The 27,014-nt window shown below is 33.5% G+C and overlaps 1 protein-coding gene across 1 annotated transcript in view; it reads right to left on the minus strand.

The window, feature by feature from the left end:
* Window positions 1-255: 255 nt before the first annotated feature.
* LOC114329487 (PR domain zinc finger protein 10) overlaps window positions 256-27,014 on the minus strand; it is a 75,690-nt gene continuing 48,931 nt past the window's right edge. The window contains exons 9-12 of the mRNA XM_028278612.2: window positions 25,127-25,379; window positions 16,155-16,743; window positions 11,454-12,122; window positions 256-7,842 (exon numbers count right to left, since the gene is read on the minus strand). Of these exons, the coding sequence (XP_028134413.1) occupies window positions 7,823-7,842; window positions 11,454-12,122; window positions 16,155-16,743; window positions 25,127-25,379 (1,531 nt within the window). The 3' untranslated portion in view covers window positions 256-7,822. The remainder of the gene's footprint in view (window positions 7,843-11,453; window positions 12,123-16,154; window positions 16,744-25,126; window positions 25,380-27,014) is intronic.

Consider the following 27,014-nt stretch of genomic DNA (forward strand, 5'->3'; position numbering starts at 1 on the left):
TCACCAAATGTAATAATTAAGTCATATAAAGTCGTCACTAACTCTAGCCAATAAAATGCTCGCTGTAATAGACATGACATGTCAAATTTAGAATATGACAACAAAGGGGAAAATTATGTGCAATCCTCTACCAAAAAGCAAATTAGCGTGGAAAAACCTCAATGTAGCCAATTATCCAATATCAAAATTGGATAATGTGCAACGGTTTTATAAGGAAGTAAAAAATGAAAGGATTTAGGAAAAAAATAACACCAATTATTATCAGTAGCAGAAAATGTATATTTATTTGCAAGTAATATAATTGCCAAATTATATTATAAACAAAAAATAGTACAATTTTACAGACAAATTCATATTGCTTATTAAGTTCTTTCGAAGCTATTGTAATTCACAATAAAGTGGCAGATATGTACTGCTATTATTCAAATATTAGCTATAAATTTTACAATAAAAAACACAGGACAAGAATAGTTTGTAAAAAGTATCTGCATAATGTCACTTTAAGTCTTCAGATTCGGGTGACTTTTCAACACTGTATTACATGATGTTGACAATTCATTAAGTAAAGAATAAGTGATTGGACTTCCCCATAAATATCAATATTTAAAAACAATAACAGAGTACATGACAAAAAACTTTTGCTAAATTCTTGCAAACGTTTTGTATTTGACTGTGCAAGAAAACTTTTGGCAGAATGGACCGTGATAGTGTGACGTCAAAAAGGTTTCCACACAAAGCAAAAGTTTGACGTCTGTCAATTGCTTATACACGTGATTTGTGTAATCATTTTTAATTTTATTTTGTTTTAACAATCATCTGCACATTTTTTCTAAAGACACTATCCTTGTTAGTCACATCAATCATATTGCTTTTAATTTTATAAATGTCCTTACACAAAATCAATGATTTACACACTACATAGTACTTACTGCGTTTCTTCAGGTTCTTAACCAGTCCTATTTGGAAATATGGTGGGAAATATACTATTAGCATTGATTATAATCACGGTACCCAACACATTACCATTTTGTAAAAATTAAACATCCCACAAGCAATATATTCCAATTATAAAAGCGAAAACAAACACCACGTGTGAATCTTTGACAGATTTTTGCTTTGTTTGGAAACCTTTCCAGAGTAGCCAACATTGATTTGACGTCCCAACTATCACAGTCCATTGTAATTCTCAATAAACTTTATCAAATATACAGTAAAATGCTATGTAAAAGTGTATCTAACAATCGCAAATGTCTTAGAGCCAGTTTCACCAACACCAAATAAATCAATGAATCCTTATTCGGTGAATAAAATTTATTAGTCGATTATATTTTTATTGCGTTTCAATACAATTTTGATAATTTAAAGTTAAACTGACGAATCTTCTTTGTTATGGATATTTAAAGCGAGATTAACTTGTCAATTTATTCGAAGAGAAAATATTTATTTCATAAATAAATAAAATGTTATTTGACGTTAGTAAAATGTAGATTGCCAGTTTATTGGTCAGATAACTTTATTAATCGAATAAACTACTACAAATAAATATGTGAATAGTTATTGGTCGAATAAAATTGATTACTTGATTATAATATTATTGTGTTTCAATACAACTTTTATAATTTAAAGTTAAACTGAAGAATTTTTTTTCTTCCTTATTGGCTGTGGATTACTTGATCCATTCAGCCACGATAGATAATAAATTTCTGTTTGCTACAATATTCCAAATACAATAAGATTACCTACATGTGCGCACATAATATAATACTTATGCACGCACATACATACATAGGTAGATACTGAAATCAATAAAAAGCAAAAAAATACAAAAAAAGGAGGTGGAAACATTAAATTGACCGACAAAGAATTTTCTTTGTGATAGACATTTAAAGCGAGGTTAACTTATTCTAAGAATATTTTAAGTCAATTTATTCTAAGAATAAATATTTATTTGATAAATAAAGAAAGTAGGTCTTATTTGACGTTAGTGAAACCGACTATTAGAACATCGTAGGCATCAATTTAAATAGTTATACACCGTTTTTAGGCGTCAACGCCCTTCCGGTAGGGATCTATGGAGGAGTGTCACCGAGCCGCAAGCCCTTATCCCTTGCCGTACCGCTCCTCCATAGGCCTATCAGACACCAGCTTATTCCAGACAAGTCGTAGATTCTTTTTAGAATTTTAGACTACGACGTCAGCCTTTTTATTTTTCTATTCACCGGGCTGGGGCTCGAACCTCGATCGCCTCCACCGCATATCCACTAGATTTGTCAATCTTGCTCCTCAGTCCACTTGGCTAATCTGATCGACAATTTAAATAGATAAAGCGATAAAAATTAAAAATGCTCAACTTTTGGTGTGTATCGCAACAAATTAATCCAAATATCTTTGCGAAAGCAATAACTAAAGCAAATGACAGGAAGTAAACGAATACTTCACTCAAATTCTTAGAAGTAGGAAAAGTTAGAAGAAATAAGTGATGGTTGGTAAAATTTTATTTTTAGTTCAGTCCATGCTTATATTTCGCTAATGGGAATCACCGAATCTGTTATTTCGTTTGAACTAAGTATTGCTTCTCTTTTAGAAAAATATATATTTTTCTTCTACTTTTGTAAAAGACATGACTAATCCACCAAAAAATTAGTAAATTCTTGCTTAACATTTTAGTTGCAGCGTCAAGTTACGTCAATAACAAATGATTTTATAGACAGTTTAAGATTTGGTTTCGACACAGAGACCATCACCATCCATTTATGCACATTTCGTCCTCTTGGACTCATCAAAATGGCCCGTGGTGTGCTTTGAATCAAAACCCAATCTCCTTGTCATGTTAGCAAATTATCAAAGATCATTTGCAAAAGACTCCACAGCGACATCTATTAAAAGCAAAACGAAATCTAAAGAGCCGGAGATCTAAAGATTTCTTATGCTGGACAAGAAATTCTGGTCACAACCTAAATCCGAGGCGTTCTAGTTTACAGAGCAAACGGACGATAAATGGATAGATCTGGGTTTCTAAAATTGAGTACTAGGATTCAAATTCGTTGGATTTTTACCTATGCTTTATTTCACGTTAGAACGGAACGTTCGGCTTATGCAGATCAGTGTTGCCAAAACTCTCAGGCACGTGTTGCTACTAGACTGCCGCTATATTCATTCTAATCAGACGGCGTGGCATCGGCGCTCCACTATCGTCTATAAGAAATACGTGGCTCTATTTACGCAACGTTCCGTTCTTAACGTGAAACGCTCTACAGGGTGATTGATTAGTGGGGTAAAGCTCAATAGATCCGCTAAAGTAACAGATAGCAATAAAAGTTAATAACAAAAATTGTAGCCAACTTTGAGCTTTATATTACAAAATTAGTTATAATGTTACAGGTTGTTCGATAACATAGTGGCAGACCAAACTTATGCTTTTTTTAAATGCTTATTTTATGCTTGAACCCTATATTTTATTTTATATTCGAAATCCTGTTAACTTCTCCATCACAAAAATATAAAGGTTTGTTATGTTATACAGGGTATTTACAAAGTTATAACCAATTTTGTATGAAAATCGTAACAAGTTCAACTCCCTATATAAATAAATATAAGCACAACAGCAACGGCTTATTAATGCCATATTTTATTATTCATTGTCAAAATTTTCAAGAATTATTGACATTGCTAATTTTCTTTATATCACATACAGGGTGAGTCAAAACGCAAGTACATTTTTTCTCAGTAATGTTAAATGGAACACCCTGTATTTTATATCATTATTGAAAAGTAACATTACCGTACTTTAATTTTTATATAACATTCCCTATATCCAAATTTATTAGTTTTCGAGATATTTTCATTTTTCAGAGCAAATTATTTTAGGTGTCTAAATTTATCTAAATTTTAAGTAAGCCATAACTGAATTGACAATTGACGATTACTGATTATCAATCCGGTAATCAATATAACAATGTAGCAAATAAATAAATAAAAATAATTTATTAGTAATACATTTTACAAAACACACAACCACAACATGCCACATTTTTGAACAATTAAAAACTACTTTTTTTATTTAAATGTAACAAATAAAGAAAGAAAATTAGTAATAAATTTTACAAAAAAACAGACAAACATAAAATACAACATTTTGTGAAGACAATTAAACACTACTTTTGTATGTAAATGTAACAATGTAACAAATAAAGAACGAAAAATATTTTAGCAGTAATACATTTTGCAAAAAAACATGTTTGAAAAAATTAGAAGCTACTTTTAATAAAATATTTTTAATATTTAATTACAAAAGGTGTTCAAAATTACCTCCTAACACATTTATGCACGCCTAAAAACGATCATTGAATGAGCTACTTTCTCTACGAAGCATTTGTAAATTAACACATCGAAATACACTTTGTATTCTATTTTTCATCTCATCCCTTGTTGTTGGAGCTATTTTATAAACTTCATTATTAACCTAACCCCAAAAAAATCAGTCCAGTTTATTAAATTCTGGTGATTTGGGTAACCACGCTACTGGTCCATTGAAAAATGAAAATATCTCGAAAACTAATAAATTTAGACATAGGGAATTTTATATAAAAATTAAAGTACGGTAATGGTACTTTTTAATAGTGATATAAAATACAGGGTGTTCTATTTAAAATTACTGAGAAAATAAGGTACTTGCGTTTTGACTCACCCTGTATTTGATATAACGAAAATTAGCAATATCAATCATTCCTGAAAATTTTGACAATACGTAAAAAAATATAGCATTAATAAACCATTGCTGTTTTGTTTATTTTTATTTATACAGGGAGTTGAATTTGTTACGATTTTCATATAAAATTGGTTATAACTTTGTAAATACCCTGTAAAACATAACAAAGCTTTATATTTTTGTGATGCAGAAGTTAACAGGATTTCGAATTTAAAATAAAATATAGGGTGTTCTATTTTAAAAAACATAAGTTTGGTCTGCCACTGTGTTATTAACTTTCATTGCTATCTATTAGTATAGCGGATCTTCTGAAGCTTTATCCCACTAATCAATCACCCTGTATAGATAAATTGACGTGTCATAGGTATAGGTAAGGTTTTCTTGTAGGTATCTAGAATGCATATTGTAGATTTCCCACGTCTATCCATTTATCGTCCGTTTGCTTTGTAAATTGTAGAAAGCTGGGATTTACGTTGTGACCAGAATTTGTTTTCCAGCGTAAGAAATCTTTAGATCCCCGGCTCTTTAGATTTCGTTTTACAAATAATTTTATATTAGAGCAATCTGAAAGACCAGTTTTAAGTGTTGAAGAAAGTAAACTAGATTGATAAAAATCCGTTTTACCACTCAATAAGGCATACAACTAATAGATCTTCAATTCAAGATCATTCGTAAATGGGAACCACCAACTCTGTTGTTACATTTGAACTACTAGCATCTTTTAAGAAAAATATTCGTATTGAAAAGATATCTGTTTATCTACAAATACACTAGCAATATATACAATATATTTAACAGATTTTAACAATTGAAATAGCTGGCTAGAAATAGAAACCTTAAAGAAAACAACTGTACAGTGTACATCAATAAGTTCAAAGGTTTTTTATGTATAAAAAAGGAGAAAATATATAAGCTTACCTTCCGTAAGCTTTTTTATGGTTGTATTTAAAGGTAAAGTCAAAAAGGTGGATTCAAGGAAGGCTATGCAATTGTAGCTAAGCAACTCTATACTTGTATAAGTTACCTGTTGCTAAAGATGTTATGAAGTTTTTCGAACAAATTACCTATTGCTAAAGATGGAATGAAACGCCTACAGATAGGTAACCGCAAAAGATGGAAAATAAACACAAAAAAGTCCTTTAGATTTAAAAAGACCAAATTATCAAACAGAAATCATTTTAAGGCTCTAGTTTTTGGTAAAGTTGGCATGAAGTATTTATGGAATGTCTAGAGACAGACAAATGTAAATGCCCGATCATAGGTCAATAAAAGTTTAAAAGAAGGTCATGAGTAATAGATCACAGGTCAATAAACGTTCAAAAGTAATCAAACACTCCTAGAGCTTCATTTGTTGGTAAGAAGTTTCAGTAGAACTGCTATAGATAGGCAACTCTTAAATACTTAATACATCAACATAATTGTTAAAGATGAATCAATATGTCTTTAAAAAAGCCTAAATTACTTGTTAGTAAATTTGGGTATGAAGTGTTTTGGAACGCCACAAATAGGTAATTGTAAACGATGGAAAAACAACAAAACATAAGGAAATATTTCTTTAAAAATACTTGAATTATTACAGAAATCATCTTAAGGCTCTAGTTTTTGGTAAAGCATGTAGTATTTATGGAACGAATATAGACACACAATTAATAGTTCTATTTGTTGATAAAGTTCATAAGAAATTTCTGTAGGACGGCTATAGATAGGCAACTCTAAATATTTAATGATTCAACAAAGGTTTTTTGAATCAATATGTCTTTAAACAGCCTAAATTACTTGTTGGTAAAGATGGTATGGTAAGAGTTTTGGAATGCATACTGATAAATGTAAATACGATGGAAAATCAATAAAAGATAATAAATATTTCTTTAAACACATCTAAATTATCATACAGAAAGCATTTTAAGGCTTAGCAGTTCGTAAGGCTAACAGACTAAATGATCAGTCGTGGGTCAACAAAAATTCAAAAGTAAGTAAACATTTATTTAAAAATGCCAAAATTGCTAGAGCTCTATTTGTTGATAGAGTTGGTAAGAAGTTTCCGTAAAACTAACTGCTATAGATAGGCATCTCTAAACACTTGCCTAAAAGTCATCAATAAGTCCATATTTCTTTAAAATCGCCAAAATCCCACTATTATGGCTTTATTTGTTAGAAAAATTGGTAAGAATGTTTCATGGAACGCCTAGGCAAATGTAAATACTCAATCACAGATCAATAAAAGTTTCAAATCAAGTAAACCTTTCTTTAAAAAACGCCTAAATTATCAGAGCTGTCATTTCATGGTATGTATGTAAATAGGTTTCTCTGAATACACAACGAAGATGTAATAAATGTTTGAAAAATACATTAATATATTTTTTAAATCCCTAAATTTTCATTTAACAAGCGTTTTTAGGAATGTATGTAGGAATGTATTTGTTGGTATGGTTGTTATAAACATTACACAATGCAGTTGAAGTTAAACATATTGTTTTCTTAAAGCACAATTTTTTTTTAATGATTACATCAATAGAAACACCAAAAGATTTTAAAACACAACTTATTTATTTAGATATTATATCAAAATAGTTTGCAGTTACTATAAAGATACAGGAAGGCACTTTGAGGATTTGCTTATAGACATTTTTGAAATTTGTGCATTTGAACTACTGGTCTACGGTCGCAGTTCAGCTAATGGTGTAAAGAAGTCAATAAGCAATACGAAACAAGGAATCAAAACATTTCTTCAAGTCTTCGAAAGGCAACTATAGTACAGGAATACTACAAATCAGACTAGAAGTTTCTTTTAGCTATCCACCTACTTGTAGAAACTAATTCAACATCGTGTGTTCTTCAAATATTATTCACTTATCTCAAGTAAATACAGCTTATTCGCCGTCACGAATAAGTTTATAAGAAAAAATTGATCAACTATAAAATTTTTCAAATACCAATAGCTAACAATATATATCTCTCTCTTTTTGCTATCTGTGCTATGTTCAATCTGCTCTTCATTATTTCTGCTTAATGAACGTACAGGTTCCATCCCATGGCAACGACAAAGTCTCTCGAATAGACAGCGAAACACTCGTTTGAGTGACAGCAATATCCAGACAAATGAACTTGAACCCTTCAACGAGGTGGTAACATTCCTAAAAAATACAAAAGTTAACGAATGTATTGCACTAAACATTCATCGTACATCATTTAAAAATTAATCTACAATGACGGAAAGCGATGAAAAAGAAGAGATCTCTATACATTAAAGGAATTCTGAATTATTGCTACATTCCATAGCCGATCGTTATGCAGCGGTGGACGGCCAATTGTCTTACAATTTGCGCTAGGAAAAAATTTGTACTTGTTTCCTTTACTCTCATTCCACCCCAAACAGTATTTGTTTTATTAATTTCTCTCTTCACTAATTTACCTATCTTTTCCTCTTACCTCTTCATTTTTCGTCCTTCCAAATGTTATTAAAACTGGTTTTTATGTTTTAAAATGAAAATGATAGATAAAATAAACTTTGTTCCTATCTTTTTTATTTTATAGCTGCTTCTTAATTTTACTCCCTCCCTCCCTCCCTCTTCTTTCTTTCCCATTAGACAGCTCTCGATTCTCCTTCATCTTGTCTTGTACAGTTGTTTGCCTTCTCCCCTGTCTCATTTTTCACTGATATCTATTCCCTCTATCTTTCCCCCTTTCTTAATCTGTATTCCATCTCACTTCATGTTATTCCTTTCCTTTCTTCAACTCTGTGATCTAAAATATGCATTTCTCCTTCTTTCTCTTTCTTTAACTTCTCACAGCCTACTGTATTTATATCGACACTCCTAACTTTTCTCACTCTTGTTAGTTTTTACTCTGTCTCTTTTCCTTCATATATCATTCTCCTTAACTTTCTGTGCTCTAAAATTATATGATATATGTAACAGACCTTCTTCTTTCTTTCTCTCTTGACATCTATCAATTCACGTTCCCCTTATATATGTAGCACCCCCTGAACACATCTAACTTTCATACATTCACTCAAACGCATATCCCTCTTTTGCAGATGTCTTCTCTTCTCTCCTTTCTATTTTTCATCCTCTTTTTCCCTTCCTCTGTATGTTTCTCTTTCTCACCCCTCTACCTCTTGTTGTATCACCAAAGCTTAACTTTCACTATATCATGAGTGTATCTTTCCATCCTAATTCATTCTTTCTATATTCCTCTATCATTTCACCTTCATAATTTTTTTTTCAAAATAGTTTTATTATAAAATTTATAATAGACATTCTTCTTTATTTTTCTCTACACATCTGTCTTTCGTATTCTCCATTATTCTTTACAGCGATTTTCGCTTCCCTTATCTATTTTTTAAATCTATATACTCTCCCTCTCTGTTTATCTGAGTTTCCCTTTTACTCTCTGCGTCCTAGCTATTTATCGCCATTATTGTTATATCCATGCACCCTCACTACATCACACCATCTTCGCTATCAATCTTTCTTACTCCCCACTCTAGTTCGTTCTATTTTTTTCTGTCTCCCTTCGTTTTCGCTTGCTACACTATCTCTCCCTCACTTTATATCTTTAGTCTTTCTCTTTTCATCTTCATCTCTCCGTTTGTTCACATTTTTTTTTATAAAATTTATATAATACATGTAATAGACATTCTTCTCAAGTCCATCATATCCCCCTCTTTCTTGGAGTACTTTTCTTCTTTTTTTTTCAATCTGAATGCACCCTCCCAACACTTCTCAATTTTATTCACTTCTCCCTCCTTTTGGTGCTGTTTTCTCATCTCGACTTTCTATTTTTTGATCTTTTCATTATCCTTCTCTATCTGTCTGTCTGTTCCTATCTATTCCTAACCACGCTCTCACTTTCCATATTTGTTCTTTCTGTCTATTTTTGCATCCTCTCTGCATCCTAACACTCTCCATACTTCCCGGTATCAATAATCGTTGTACAGTTACGATCACTGAATAGTTTACACCTTAATTTTTATATTGTAATACTGTAAAATTGCAGTGTCGTACGGATCTGATAAATGTCAAAGTAAAAAAATATCAAAAAGTCAATACTTGTCAAAAATTTCGCGTGTTGAAAAATAAAATAAAACGATATCAAACTCCTCCAAAAATCTTGTGTATGCTTTCCATTTTGTTAATTTTTTTATTTAGCTTAATGACTCGACACCTAATGGACCTTGGCATTTTTGTTAAATTTTATAAAATATATTTATATTATTTTGATTTTTTAATTTTAATCAATCTATTCTAGGTACACCACTGGTAACGTCACTTTGACGTAAAAGGTGCGTTTAAACGACTCGATTCTAGATCCTGACCCGAATATTAGCGGCGTGTAATTTGTGTTGCCTATATAAACTTGAATCGCGAAACGGGCCTGTATTATCGGTGGCATAATATGTAGTTCACTATTCCTGTCTTTTTTCCTTTTTCCGCAACAAAACTAAGCATTTGTTTCAAGCTCTATTTTATTCTTCCAAGAAATAGTCATCATGGTTGGAAAACTCTATTGTATCGTATTGCATAGGAATGCTATGAGAAGTTTCATGTTTAATAAAGTCCTTTTTAAAAGTTGCATGATAATTACACAGAGAACATTTATGTTGAAATGTTTTAGTTTCTACAGAAACCGAAGCAGAAACTGATAACATTTGTGTGCACTTTTTTGACATGAAAGTTTAAACTTGACTTATATTAAATTGTTTATCACAATGTGTGCACTTATAGACGTTGCCTTTAAGCACTTTTAAAGTGGCAATTGCATCCAATTTGTCGGGATGTAAACTTTTTACATGTCTTTTTAAATCATGTTTACGTTTATACACTTTTCCGCATTCCACGCACTTATTAATTCTTTCCACACCGAACATTTTCGTTGTCAAGAAAATGAAATACCCACTCAAAAGCAAACACAAACACAGAACTGTGAACAGTAGAAATGATTGAATCGGAAAATTGATCTAACAGCTTCACTATTCAACATTCTACCACATCCAATACTATTTTAATATTAAATATCATGTAACCGCAGTAAATATCGGTTTTTATTATCTAGTCTTTTCAGCGTTTTAAATAACTCGAAAGGCCCATTTCGTCGATTCAAGTTTATATAGGCAACCCAAATTACACGCCGCTACGCCTCGGGTCACGATTTAGACAGAATAGTTTAAACGAGGTAAAATTTTAAAAAATCGGCTCCTAGATACGTAAGCCTGTAAACTATTCAGTGATCGTAACTGTACATTCATACTCGCTATTTCTTTCCATCCCCCTTACCTCTATCTCAATCCTTGGTCTCTATATTAACCATCACCGTGATCTCTCTTTCCTACGTCATTCTGTCGCTCCCGCATCGCTCTTCCTCTATCTACATCATCTATTTATTTATACATATTCTCTTTCTTACTGTGCATAATCGCCAATATTCTCTATATCCTTCATGTTCCTTTCTCCTTCATCATAATGTCCCTCTATCATTACCTCTCTTTCTTCTCACTTATTTTCTCCTAGCTCCCTTCCTTTTCACGCTCTCTTTCCCACTCCCCTTTTCACTCTCCTTCTAATCCTTCTCACTTCCTGTTGAATTTCTAGTTATTGATACTTTGCGTTTATTCTCTCCATCAATACTTCTTTTATTTGTAAGTACTAATAATGACTATGACTTTTCGTATCCCACAAAAGAGTCGCCAATTGCATGACTGAATGAACAATAAAAAATAATAAGTGACAGAAAAATATGAACTTACCATTATTCGTAGTCGTCAGAAGTCGATACAACTGAGAATTCGGATTTTCCAATTCACTAGCCTCAATAAAACTCTCAGCCTCATTAATCGCCAAATGGCAATATTGAGTCCCTTCCTCCAGGTTGTAGTCGTCTAACTCGCTGCTGATCATATTTTCCACAACTTTCTCGAACTCGGCTACGTCGTCATTATTGTCTTTTTTCTGTTCGACACTATCTGCAACTGGAACGACTGGAACATCTTTTTCCTTATATTGCATTTCATCCTTATATTGCACTTCATCCTTATATTGTACTTCATTATGCAACAAGTCGCGGTGTTTCTTTCTCTGGTGCTGCAATAGTTTGGCCTTGCTGGCATACTGTTTGTGGCACCACATGCAGTTCTGCGGTCTGGTGGTGATGCTGCCCACGGTCTGGGAGAAAGTCGGGTTGGGAAGACCAGACACTTCTTGTAGGGAAGCGCCTCGCTTTCTGTTACTCATTGGCAAAGCGGCGCCTGGGTGGTTCTTTAGGATGTGCGCTTTTCTTTTGGAGCTGCTCTTGTAGACCTTGTCGCAGTATTGGCAATAGTAATCCCGCGTGGTTTGCAAAATTGGTAGATTCAGCTCTGGTACTGAATCGGGAGGAATGTCTGGGTGTTTTTTCGCTAAATGATTGACCAGCATTCCTAAAACATTGATTAATTGACATACCATTAATTTAAACATTTTCAGTACTACAGTCGTACTTGATTTGTGTTAATTAATACAAATGATTGCAAAATACAGATCGCTCAGATAACATGTGTAAAAGCTATCGGAGAAAATACTTGTTAACGACAACAAGATGAAGAAACCGAATATTGTATCCGGCTCGAAGGACCAATGTTTAAAAACGATCGGAGAATATACTTGTCAGTGATCTCAGAATGTTTTAAAAGAAAATTTGTTGACAAAAAATTATTTAAAGACGACTGACAATAGTTCAAAACTGAGGGCCTGAAGTGTCTTCTGCAGATAAAATAATTATAATAGTTTGTTTTTGTTAGTGACCGGGTCCAAAATTTGAAATTTTGGAACGATGACTTTGCTTCTGGTCTAAGTCGAAGTATAATTACAGATAAAAAAGGAATGGTATGCACGTCGCTTTTTGGAAGTTGTTGTATATGTTGGAACATGAAATATTCCGAAATAATAGAAATACAAAGAGGTACTGCTCCCGGAGCGAACCATGTCCGATGAGAAACGCTGTCGTCGGTCATACACCCACCTAAACTCTATGCAGAGAGGATTTCTCTCATCGGCCATGGTTCGCTCCGGGAGCTGTAATACAATTTGTTAGGAGTTTCCATTTATACGTCGAAAAAGCCTTCACAGAAGCAGTGGCCGACTCTAATAAAGGTATTGAAGTTAACGGCAAAGTACCCCGCACAAACATTACGGAAATTAGGTCCCAGTGGATTTAGTTCATACTTTGGGAAAATACTCTATGAAGCATTGTGATGAAAAGTTCTCATCGGCACAACTCGATCGAATGGAGGATTTTCAAGATATAGAGGCACAAACTCGGAAAATTTTATAAGATTTACTGAGTATTCCAATTCCCTGAGTTACTGGTTATATGGTAACATGTAGAAATTTGGATCAAAGAAAAGTACTAGTAGTCTAGAATTTTTTCCTGGCTATCCAATGGCGACCTTTACTTTGACCTTTACCTTCAACGGACGTCATCTTCTAGAGTTTCGATGGTTTTCGGCATTAAATTGATATAAACAGATTACTCATGGGTTTTTGGGCTCGCTAAACACGAATGTGCCATCAGAATTGACCTCCGGAGCACGTGGTGACCAGGGCCACTGCAAGGGACGTCATCTTCTAGAGTTTGAATGGTTTTCGGCATTCAATTGATGCAAATGAATTACTGGAGGGTTTTTTGAGGTCGCTATACACGAATATGCCACCAGAACCGACTCCCGGAGCACCTGATTTCCAAGGTCAATGAAAGGGGCTCCTGGAGTTTCGAGGGTCAATGCAAACGGATTAGTTATAGGTTTTTTGGGTTGCCGAACACGAATACGTGATCAGCATAGCCACAGGAGCACCAGGTGCATAAACCAGGTTATCTTCTGGAGTTTCGGAGGAATCAAATGGATTACTCTTAGGTTTGACCTGAACATGCATACACTATCAGATCCGACCCACGAATCAAATTGTGGCTACGGCACGTCATCTTCTGGAGTTTCGAGGGTTTTCGGCATTAAATTGATAAAAATGGATTACCCATGGCTTTTTAGGGTCGCTGAACGCTAATACGCCATCAGATCCGACCTACGGAGCACCTGGTGCCTAAGGTTATTCATCTTCTCGAGTTTCGAGAGTTTTCGACATTAAATTGATACAAATGGATTACTCGTGGCTTTTTGGAGTTGATGAACACGAATACACCGTCAGAACAGACACCGGAGCACCTATCGCCTAAGGCACGTCATCTTCTGGAGTTTCGAGAGTTTTCGGTATTAAATTGATGCAAACGGATTGGTACACACCGAGTTCTCGGAGTTTTTCTGAGTTCCTGTTCAAAGAAAGCGTACAAATTGGTGAAAAGTTTTTTCTGCTATTTGTAGATTTTTATTTAAATAACTATGTTGTGCTATTCAATTGTTTTAATTATTTATAAACATAAACAATTTATATCTGACAATGTTTTTCCTTCATTTATTTTAAGATCGATTTATTATATTCTATTTTAATAGTGTTTATTTATCGTGGTCACTAGATACTCCAGAGTCTTTTATCTAAGTCATATTCGTGTTCAGCAACCCCAAAAACACAAGAGAAATCCGCTTGCATCAATTTAGTACCGAAAACTCTCGAAACCCCAGAAGATGGCGTGCCTTAGCTACCAGGTACCCCGGTGTCTGTTCTGATGGTGTATTTGTGTTCAGCAGCCCCAAAAACCCATGAGGAATACCCATCTGCATCAATTTAATGCCGAAACCTGTCGAAACTCCAGAAGAAGACCTGCCTTAGGCACCAGGTACTCCGTGGGTCGGATCTGATGGCGTATTCACGTTCAGCAGACCCAAAAACCTGAGAGTAATCAGTTTACATTAATTTAGTACCGAAAGCTCTCGAATCTCCAAAGCATGATGTGCCTCATGGTGCATGATGGTGCATGAGGCACCAGGTACTCCGATGTCTGATCTGATGGGGTATTCGTGTTCAGCAACTACAAAAACCTATGACTAATCCGTTTGCATCAATATAGTACCGAAGACCCTCGAAATTCCAGGAGCCCCTTTCGTTGACCTTATGAACCAGGTGCTCCGGGAGTCGGTCCTGATGGCATATTCGTGTTTAGCGACCTCAAAAAACACTCCAGTAATTCATTTGCATCAATTAAATGCCGAAAACCATTGAAACTCTAGAAGATGGTCACTGCAAGGGACGTCCCCTTGCAGTGACCCTGGCCACCACGTCCTCCGGAGGTCAAATCTGATGGCATATTCGTGTTTAGAGCTCCCAAAATCCCATAAGTGATCTGTTTATATCAATTTAATGCTGAAAACCCTCAACTCTAGAAGATGACGTCCGTTGAAGGTCAAGGTCAAAGTAAAGGTTGCCATTGGATAGCCAGGAAAAAATCCTAGACTACTAGTACTTTTATTTAATCCAAACTTCTACATGTTACCAGATAACCAGTAACTCAGGAAATTGGAATACCCGGTAAATCTTATCATTTTCCGAGTTTGTGCCTCTATATCTTGAAAATTCTCCATACGATTGAGATGTGCCCATGAGAACTTTTTATCAGGATGCTTCAAAGAGTATTTTCCTAAAGTATGAACTAAATCCACTGGGACCTAATTTCCATAAGGTTTGTGCGGGATACTTTATTAATAACATCAGGTATGCCGATGACACAGCGATAGTAGCAGATAATATCATAGATCTTCTGTGCCTTCTAAATGATTTAGTAGCAGATAATATCATAGATCTTCTGTGCCTTCTAAATGATTTAACTCTTGCAAATGAAGCTCGGGGTTTGAAAATAAATATCAAGAAGACAAAAACAATGATTACAAGTAGAAGTAATTACGCCAACGCAAAGAAATATGTCTCTGAAGATGCTAAAGTGTTACGTTTGACCTGTGCTCATGTACGGAATGGAAGCATGGACGCCAAAGGCCAGTTACATTAACAAACTTGAAGTGTTTGAAATGTGATGCCTGCCTGTGGTGTTTTCAGCAACTGGTACTCGAAGGAAAGATAGAGGGTAAGAGAGGTCTGGGACGTAAAAAGATATCATGGCTGCGTAATATTCGCCAATGAACAGGAATCCCGAGCTGTGAAATGTTTCGCAATGCTGCTAAAAATAATTATTTAATCCTGATTATAATCGGTTCGCTAAACTCAGACACAACTGCCTAATGATTTTGGTAAGTAATGTTGCCATTTTGGTAAAACTGGCAAAAAAATAATTACTAATAAATTAATAATTACTAAATAGTTAGTAAAAAATTGGCAAAAAACAATAATTACTTACTAAAATAACTAGCCCGTTGTGTATGAGTTTAGCGAACCGACTATATCTAACATCCCACCTTACAAGACAATGTACGGTGGACGCCTACGCAGAAATGCACGGCACAAAAGAAGAAGGGATTTCCAATCTAAAACTAAATTCCCACCAAAAAAAAGGTGAAAACTAATTTACTCACCTCTCCTCTTGAATCCCACCAAGCAGCTGTGGCATTTATATATAAACCTGTGAAAATCAGTAGGTTCGACCCTCGGCATAAATTTCTTTATCTTTTTAGCGTGCTTCGGCTTCGGAATAGTATTTTCTCTCTCCTCGGAATGGATCCGCTTGCAGTGCTCCTGCAGCTTGTCCTTTCTTTTAAACTGTTTGCCGCAATTGGCACAAAGAAACTCTTTGTGATCGGAATGCCTGAGTAAATGCACCTTCAATTTTTCCAAAGAAGGAAACCGCTTACCGCAGTCGGGACAATCGTGCGTTACGTCGCAGTGGAAGGCTCTGATATGCTTTCTGACGATGCTGTATTTTTTGAAGATTTTCTTGCAGTGCGGGCAAGTAAACGTGTTGTTGTGGCAGTGGCTAGGCACGTGCAGTTTTAGTTTTAATACATGGTCGAAGCGTTCTTTGCAGATAGGGCATTCAAATACTTTTTTGCCGAGGCTGTGCGTTCTAAGGTGGCACGACAGAGCCGAATTGTTCAGGAATCTTTTGCTGCAGGTCTTGCATTGTAGTGGCTTGTTCTCGTCCGAGCCGTGGACTACCATATGTCTCTGTAAAAACAAATGGGAACGTTTTAGAAACAATATACAATATAATTCAGAACAATTTAGGAGCTATACTAGTACGCAAAAGCTAGAAAGAACCAGTGTACATTCTGATTTTAGTACTGCTTAACGCCGAGCTACATTAACATATCATAATCACAATTACAGGAAGCTCTTGAGGAATGCGAAAGCGGCATCAAAGTAAATGGTACTTGGGTCAATAATATACGATATGCGGATGACTCGGTCTTAACAGCAGACAATATAGAAGACCTCCAAAACCTTCTTAATAAAATTGGAGGACATAGCGAGAACATGGAACTTAGCATCAACATAAAAAAGACGAAGTTCCTTATAATCAGCCGTCAATTATGTCAACATCAAGATGCAAGACTAGCATATAACAACCAAGATGTAGAGCGCGTAAGAGAATTTAAGTACCTGGGAACCTGGCTATGTGAAGACTGTATGTCGGATATGGAAATTAAATGTCGGATAGAAAGGGCCAGAAGCGCATTCATGAAATTCAGAAACGTCTTTACGAACTCTGACTTTGACCTAAACCTAAGACTAAGATTCACAAAATGCTATATATGGTCGGTGCTCCTATATGGCATGGAAGGATGGACTTTAAAAATAAACACAATGAATAAGCTAGAGGCATTTGAGATGTGGATTTATCGACGAATCCTTAAAGTTCCCTGGACCGCACGAATAACAAATGAAGAAATCCTGAGAAGAATTGGTACAGAACGACAACTGCTATGCACAATTAAACATAGAAAAACGGCATACCTCGGGCACCTAATTAGAAACGAAAGATACCAGTTTCTGCAAACCTTAATTGATGGAAAGATCGAAGGAAAAAGGGAGTGGGCAGGAACAAAATGTCATGGCTCCGTAATGTCAAACAATGGACAGGACTAAGAAACATAAGAGACCTAATACATACTGTAAGGGATATAGAAAAATGCTCAAACGTGATCGCGAACATCCACTAATGGATTACATAAGAAGAATAATCACAATTACAATCGATCCTAAGGTGCAGTCTCTCTTACGCGATTGCCACATGCGTTCTATTCAGTTGCAAGCTATTATCGCATTGGTTGGGGTGGTCTCTCTTGTGCATTTAGACGCATGCGATAGAACAGCTGATATTGGCATGAACAGCGGGAATTTTAAAATTATGAAGCATATAGAGAGACAGGTTTACTTTATCTGCATTAATATAGTGAAATAGCAAGAGAGTATTTTTGAAAAATTATGGTAGATAACTTCAAAAATAATAAACCTCATGAATTTTATGTGAGTAGAGTTGAAGATCTACAATAGTTCATTTATGATCTACATTTTATACTCAGTGTTTTGATTTTTTGTGTGGATCAATAAATAAATAAAAAACAAATATAAATAAAAACCTATTGTATTAGCTGTTTACATAAATTGTATTTATAATTTATGTAAACAACTGTTTTGTTGTCTTCAAAGCTGGCTGTTATTGTCTCCCACACATTATGTGCTGCAATTATAGAGTTCCACTCTATAAACATTATGTGCTGGAATATAGAGCTCGGTCTCTCAGAAATTAGCTCTACGAGTCTAACATCGTTATTAGCTTGCATATTTTAAATAAAAACAAAAATATAAATTAAAAACTACTATAAACAAACATCAACCTCTTCATAGAATACGTGTCGATAACCTACAATCACCGAACAGCTGTTGTATGCTACAACCTACAAATTCTCAATTTTTTGCGACTGCTGCTTGCGTCGAACGCATGCGACAGTCGCATAGGAGAAACTGCACCTTCACGCCAGTCAATGGGAGCAAGAATATGATATTACCTCCGAATTCTATCCTACTGCATGGATTTTAATGACATTTTGGGAATAGCCTCTACTTATCTCTTTATTCAAAATCTACCCTATGCCGATGTGTGCTTTTATCTTGGGGGTGGTTCCCACCCCTTCTCGGGGGTGGAATTTTTTGGTTACAATAACCACGGAAGTCGCTAGAGAACCTAATTCTAAGCAAAAACTGTACTATAATATTTTTTTAACTCAATACTTTTTGAGTTATTCGCAGTTGAAATTGGCCATTTTCATTGAAAATGACACCTTTGCGGATGGGTTTTTGCGAATACCCTAAAAACTATGCATCTAACGAAAAAACTATATAAAATATTTTTGTAGCTCATAAAAAAGCAAAGAGATTCGTTCCTTCATAAATCTTCTACTTATAATACAAAAAGAGATATGGTAGGTGAGAAGAGTTTGTTTTTTGGTGCATGCTCAAATCGGTGTATTTAAAAAAAATAACCTGAAATAACAGAGAAAGTCGATTTTACGTGTATAATGATACTAATACCTTTTGTAGTGCTTTAAAACGAGCAATAATAAATGTTGATCACATTCAAACCAAGTGAGATATGCTGCAAAAAAGTTGATGGCTAATGTATTTTAAGAAAAAATGAGAAGTATATCTAACCCCTCATCCGACAGAATTTAAATGCATCGTTCTCCTTCTACAATACTTTTTATTATAGTGTTGTTTCTATGTTAAAAAAGTTGGACGGGTTTAAAATGAATAGTTTTTGAAAAACATAAGATCAAATTATAGAGCGCATTTTTAAATTTTCTTAGAAATCTTCTTATTTCGCTATGTAACTGTTGAATGATAAGAGATACAGTAATAAAAAATAACAAATAAAATTTTTATCTAAAAAGACCCTACATCTTTGTAAAGAATCTTTTTTTCGTATCTCTTATCATTTTCGAGTTACATGGAGAAATAGGAAGATTTTTAAGAAAATTTAAAAATGCGCTCTATAATTTGATTTTATTTTTTTCAAAAACCATTCATTTTAAACCCGTCCAACTTTTTGAACATAGAAATAACACTACAATAAAACGTATTGTAGAAGGAAAACGATGTATTTAAAGTCTGACGGATGAGGGATTAAATATACTTTTTTCTTAAAATACTTTACTCATTTTTTCTTAAAATACGTTAGTCATCAATTTTTTGCGGCACATCTCGCTCAGTTTGAATGTAATTGACATTTAATGTTGCTCATTAAGGTCTTTTCAAGCACTACAAAAGGCATTAGTACCATTATACACGTAAAATCTACCGTTTCTCTGTTACTTCAGGTTAAATACACCGATTTGAGCATGCACCAAAAATACAAACTCTTCTCACCTACCTACCATATCTTTTTTTGTATTATAACTAGAAGATTTATGAATGAACGAATCTCTTTGCTTTTTTATAAGCTACAAAAATATTTTATATAATTTTTTCGTTAGATGTATCGTTTTTAGGGTATTCGCAAAAAACCGTCCTAGTTCAGAGAAATAAGGAAAAAAATATCCTGTTGGTGACACAACCCCCTCCAGGCCGAAAATTTTTTTGAGTAGTATGGACATCTATATTAATAACCTATATGTTTCCTGCAGCGATTTTGATGATATACATAGTTATAAACAAATGAAGATAAAAAAACCATAAATTTTCGCTTTTTTCGTCTATACCCAAAAAGTTAAGTATTTTAAACAAATTTGAGAATGAGAAACTTATAAATCGTATAAAAAACTTCAATATGGCCTTCGCTGAATATGTCTATCCTTATTGGTTGCTTAGAAAATTGCAAAATAAATCATAAATTTTGAGTTTTTATAAATATTCATAACTTATGTAAAAATTAACTTAGAACGTTCTTATTACACGGAATGTTGAGACTTCTGGTGCTTAAATCATACCCTAAATTTCAAAGTAATTGGTCAAATAGTTTAAAAGGTATTTCATTTGTTTTTCCCAAATTAATTTTTTTTGCAACGCTATAAGTCAGAAAATGATGAAGTTATACTAATACTTTGGATAGCTTATGAAAGAAGATTTATGCTATTAATTTAATTAAAAAAAAATGACAAAAAATAATTCTAAATACTGCAAACTTATTTTGCAAAAACATGTGAATTAAAAAAAGGGGGGGGGGCTAACTTCGTCCCTAATCGTCCTAGGACAATTGTTTTTCTTTCTAAATGTGTATAAACATTTAGTCTTTCCAAATATGAAAAAATAATTTTTCTACGGGTAACGGTTAAAAAGTTATTTTAATTGTTTATAAGTTATCAAAAAATCGACGTGTTTTTGCAAAATAATTTTACGCTCTTTAAAATTACTTTTTGTCATTTTTTTTAATTAAGTCAATAGTATAAATGTTCTTCTTCCATAATCTGTCAAGTCTTACTGTAACCTCATAATTTTCTTACTTAGTGTTGCAAAAAAAAATGAATTTGGGATAAACAAATTAAATAACTTTTAAACTATTTGACCAATTGCTTTGAAATTTAAAATATAATTTAAGCACCAGAAGTCTCAGCAATTCGTGTAATAAGAAGGTTCTAAGTTAATTTTTACAGAAGGTATGAATATTTATAAAAACTCAAAATTTATGATTTATTTTGCAATTTTCTAAGCAACCAATAAGGATAGACATATTCAGCGAATGCCATATTGAAATTTTTTAGGCGATTTATGAGTTTCTTACTCTCAAACTTGTTTAAAATTCCTAACTTTTTGGTTATAGACCAAAAAAGCGAAAATTTACCGTTTTTGATCTTCATTTGTTTATAACTATGTATATCATCAAAATCGGCTGCAGGAAACATAAAGGTTATTAATATAGATGTCCATACTACTCAAAAAATTTGGTTTCGGCCTGGAGGGGGATGTGTCACGAGAAAAATCTTATTTCTCTGGACTATCCGCAAAGGTGTCATTTTTCAATGAAAATGGTCAATTTTCAACCACGCATAACTCAAAAATTATTGAGTTTTCAAAAAAAAATTATAGAAGTTTTTGCTTAGAATTAGGTTCTCTAGCCATTTCAGTGGCTATTTTAACAAAACAATTTTCCACCCCCAAGGGGGTGAGAGCCACCCCCATGATAAAAGCACACATCGGCATAGGGTAGAACTTGTTTCTCGATCTATTCCCTACTTACTGTGAAAATATCAAGTAAATCGATGTAGTAGGATGGAATTCAGAGCCAAATACCCTCATTGACTACACTACTTAGGGCTCTTGGATATACCTTTGGAAATTCAAAGTGAGTTTTATGTATTATACTAGGAGCCGGTATAGGTGAAATTTGCTAATCATTTTAGGCACGATAAGACCCTATAATAGTAGAACCTAAAAGAAAACGTATGAAGACTGTGCAGTCACTTATGGACGGGATAAATAAATTAAAAGGTACCGTCCATCACACCCAGAATTTTTTTTCATTTTTTCAAGTTCTATTTGATTAAATAATAAGACCCAGCGTAATTTTAACCTACCACCCCTTCCCCCTTCCACCACCATCAAAAACTTTATTTTTCGTTTTTATTTTTTAGGGGTGCTGAAATCAATTATAAAATTTCAAAAAATTCATTTGCGTAGTTGATGCTTTTACAAAACATGTCTATTTTTTATAGATCCGTAGGTTAAGTGTACATAACTTCAAAAAAAATTTTTTTTTTTGAAAAAGCAGATAACTTTTTTTTGGAGATGGTTGGAGATCTAATTTTTTTCTATTTTGTGTATTTTATCAAACGCTATGTTTTTAATTTTTTTTCATATTATTCCGTAAAGTTCAAACCTTCAATAATAAAAAAAACTATTTTTTATGGGGGTTTTGGGGGTTTGAACGTGTTCTTCCATTTTTAAATGTTATAAAGGACTCAGTTACTTGAAAAGTATTTTCCTAAAATTAATATACTAAGACGCAGAATTAAAAATATCTCAAAATTGCAAAAAAGCATTTTAGAAGATGAAGTAGCAGGCATAACAATAAATGGCCTACCCATATGTGAAATTAGATACGCCGATGACACAATACCAATAGCAGAAACTAATACAGATCTACACAGAATTTTAGATAAGGTTGTTGCAACGAGTGAAGAATTTGGACTGTCACTAAACATAAAGAAAACGAAATTCATGGTTATATCACAGAAAAATATTAGAAACATCAATCTACACGTAAATAATAAGATGATAGAACGAGTTCAGAATTATAACTATTTAGGGACAAACATTAGTGAAACAAACGATTATACCAAAGAAATCCGAATTAGAATAGAAAAGGCCAGAAGTGCATTCACTAATATGAAACAAATATTATGTAGTAGAGACCTCAGCCAGAAAGCGAGTACTAAAATGTTATGTATTTTCTGTTCTTTTGTATGGTGTGGAGTCATGGACTCTCAATAAACAATGTCTCAATAGATTGGAAGCATTTGAGATGTGGACATATCGAAGAATGCTGAGAATCTCCTGGACAGACAGAATAACCAATGAGGAAGTACTAAGGAGAATACAGAACAGCAGGGAGATACTGGATTCCATCAAAATAAGAAAACTTCAATACGTGGGTCATATGTCATATAACACCTGGTGACAGATATGAACTCCTAAAATTAATTATGCAGGGAAAGATTCAAGGAAGGCGCAGCATAGGTAGGAGAAAAATGTCCTGGCTAAGAAATCTCAGAGAATGGTTTGGATGCAGCTCAACTGAACTCTTTCGGGCTGTAGTGTCAAAAGTGAGAATAGCAATGATGATTGCCAACCTTCGTCGCGGAGATGGCACGTAAAGAAGAAGAAGAAAAAATTGCAAATTTTACAACTTAAAAACGTTATAAATAAATAGCAACCCAAAATTAGGTGTTACATTTTAGTAGAAGTTATTCATGGCATCGTCCTTTACAACGCCTGATCGGTTTCAAAAATGTAGGAATTATATCCTGGATTTCAGATGTTTTTCACCCACAGCTTGTACTATAAACGATAATTATCAGTAGTAATTGCACAAGAGCTCTGAAATTATTGAATTTTTCCCGAGTGACACTTTGACAGTTTTAATTTCACGAGCCGAAGGCGAGTGAAATTATGTCAAAGTGTCACGAGAGCAAAAATTCTATATTAATTTCAGAGGTCGAGTGCAATTTGTTGCGATTATTTCATGAATAAAACTGTTCAAAACCAAAATTTTAAAGTACCATTAAACACAAAGTGTTTATAAATATTTGACGATTGAAAGTCATCACTTTTATAATTTTTAAAACATTAATTGTCATTAATGTCACTGAATGTATTTTTTCGTAGCAACGAAGGGCATCTGACGTAATATACTTAACGACGGGAGATTATCAAAAATTATCGATTCAATTCAGATTTCTGTAGCTTTCTATTGGTCAGAATCTCCTATGAATGAAATAATCAATATCATTATTCGTAATGGTGATATTGTAATTAAGTGAGATTTTGAGTTAAATAAAGTTAGTTAAACCACATCGTGCTTTACTTAAACTCCGAACTTACAGTAACAATAGGTTTGTTATAGCAAACAGTCAAACTAGTCAGAAACCGCCAGCAAACAGTTGGTCAGTGAGAGAACATAACACAGTCACCAGTGCTATCCCCTCTACTCGCGCTAGTCCACTATTCGCTGATGGCTTCAAACCGTTTGAAACTGATGCTAGAACAAACCTATTATAATCGGAATATGCGCATTTAATTGCACACAATTGCAGACATAGTGTAGTATACAATAGCTATGTACTGATCGGACAAATACGAAAATTTCTTTTTTTGAAGTTATACTTCTCTAGGCACGAGGGTGAATTTTTACATTCCCCGGCGCATGCGCACACCGACAGTATGGTATTAGTCTCTACGTCTTTATGTAGCGCAAATAAGGTGTGCGTGAAAAGAATATATTATTAGTGTTTTTAGTAAATATATTTATTATAATTTTTGTGTCTTTGGATTTGTCTTCCTCGGAAATAAGATATTTTATAATAATAGTAAGTATATTTAAGTATTTTTGTATATCTACTTCACTTGGTCTATTAAATTTGTCAGTATGAATATGAGAAATCTTGTAACCTGTCAAAGCAAAGGGAGTATAGCTCAGTGGTAGAGCGTGTGACTGGAGATCGAGAGGTCCCCGGTTCAAATCCGTGTGTTTTCTATTTTTTTTTTATTTTTGGTATTGTTTTAATAAATTTTTTTGGAAAGTAGTAAGTAAAAATTAGTTTAATCTTTAAATAAAATACAAATAACCTGTTGAAAGTATATTTATTTCGTTGAAATCATATACTAGAAGTATAACTTCTTACGTGAGTACAAAGTACACACACATTCTTTTTTTTTAGAAGAAAAATGTCCGTTTCGAGTTAGATACTGACTTAAATGTGTATAAAGTGTCCTAAAGTAAAGAACAGTATACGAACATCGACAGCTTATGAATATTATATCACCATAGTACACTAATGGCAAAGGGTTTAAAAAAATTTGTGAAATAACAATAAACGACGAAAGATATACTTACCAGGAGACGATCCGGGTGCGAAAAAAACTTATGACAAATTAAACATTTGTTCTTCTTCGGTTGGGTATTACTGGCAACGGCGTGTTGCATTACGTGCAATACCAATTGGCGTTGGGTGGGAAACTTCTTTTGACAGTCAGGACATACGTGGTTCGTTTGTTCCTCCGAGGTATCAGGATCGTGCTTAAAGCTGTGAATTTTTAACAAACTTTCCGACTTAAAGCTGGTGCTGCATGTATTGCATTTGTAAATACTGAAAGGAAAAGAATATTTAGTGCAGTCACTGAAGGTTTTCACCTGCGATTTCGTTAAACCTTCATCGATTTTCATAAAAATTGGTGAGTAGTTAGAAGATACCTCAAGAGACAAAAGACACGGTGCCAACTTGCGCTTTTACGTTGGAGAGGGTGCCACCCAAGAGCGGATCCAGGACTTTTTTGGGAGGAAATTTTTTAAAAATTAGGGATAAAATGGTGAGATGGTAAGACACTTTTCACACACTTTTGACTGCCCTAAATACATTCAAAACTTATCGTTATTAAAGTATTTTTATTTGTCTAGCAACGAAAAATCAAAATTAAATTTATATTTTCTAAATTCTCGGGGAGGGGGCGGCTTGGCCCCCCCTCTATATCCGCCCTAGGTGCCACCTCTTCTCGGTGGTGAAAATTATTTTATTAAATATCACCCCAAAAATTGAAAGAGAGATATATTCTAAGCAAAATTTGATATATCAAGTTATTAAAATACATAAATCAATACTTTTTGACTTGTTAAAGATCAGAGATTTTAATTTTTCGTGAAAAAATGCATGTTTTTTAGCTGCTTTTCGTAAATAACTCAAAAACTATAAGATCTTACAAAAAAGTTATTATTATCAAAGTGAGTTGTAATAGGTAATTGAATGTTGTTCTGAAGCTATTTTCTTGTGGCATTTTTACAATTTTAACTATTTAGAATGGGAAATAAGCCACAATATTATTAAAAATAGTATATTGTGCAACAAGTGCAGAAAGATACTAATTTCTCACGAGTTTGAAAAGTTGCGGTACGAGCGCAAGCGAGTGCCGCAATTCAAACGAGTGAGAAATTATCTTTCTGCACGTGTTTCACACTATACTTTTTCTACAAGCACAGTTTTTCCTAAAAATAAAAATCACAATTTCCAAACGACGATTAATTATAATAGGTACCTATGTGATAAATTTTAAACTGTATTTAATTAATACCTACTAATCAATTTAAATTCCTTATACCTAAATAAATTGCACAGAAATCAGTTAAAAAATTAATGGACTGCCTTAATTTGTTTAAATTTAAACAATTATTACACATTATTGACATTATATTTATGCAGTCATGGATTTACACAAAACCTACTTCATTCGACGTCTCTTGCACAGGTTGCTAAATCCTTATTGGTTATTTGATAATTATAAAATGTTTAATAAGAATAAAATTGTAAAATAAAACAGTTTTAACATCCATAATTTAGTTTCTATGCTATAGTTAAATATAATAATTGTCTTATAGGTTATATATTTGTCTAAAGTTTAACCACGGATGTAAACAGAACATAACGTTACTCAGAATGCGGTAGTCCACGGATGTAAACAGAATATAACGTTACTCAGAATGAGGTAGTCAACTGTGCAGAAAAGAACTTTGCGGCACAGAAACGTCACTTTGCGGCACAGAAACGTCAATTTTCTGCACACTAATGTCAAATATCTTATACTGTGAGAAAATATCAAGTTTGCTAACATAAAACCGTGCAGAAAAGTGCACTTTGAATAGTGGTTGTAGAAAAATGATTTTTATTTTAATAAAAATTATTAAATTTTAATATTATTAAATAAAAATCATTTTTTAATAATATTGTGGCTTA

The sequence above is a fragment of the Diabrotica virgifera genome, chromosome 2, assembly GCF_917563875.1.
Source record: "Diabrotica virgifera virgifera chromosome 2, PGI_DIABVI_V3a".
NCBI classification, from domain to species: domain Eukaryota; kingdom Metazoa; phylum Arthropoda; class Insecta; order Coleoptera; family Chrysomelidae; genus Diabrotica; species Diabrotica virgifera.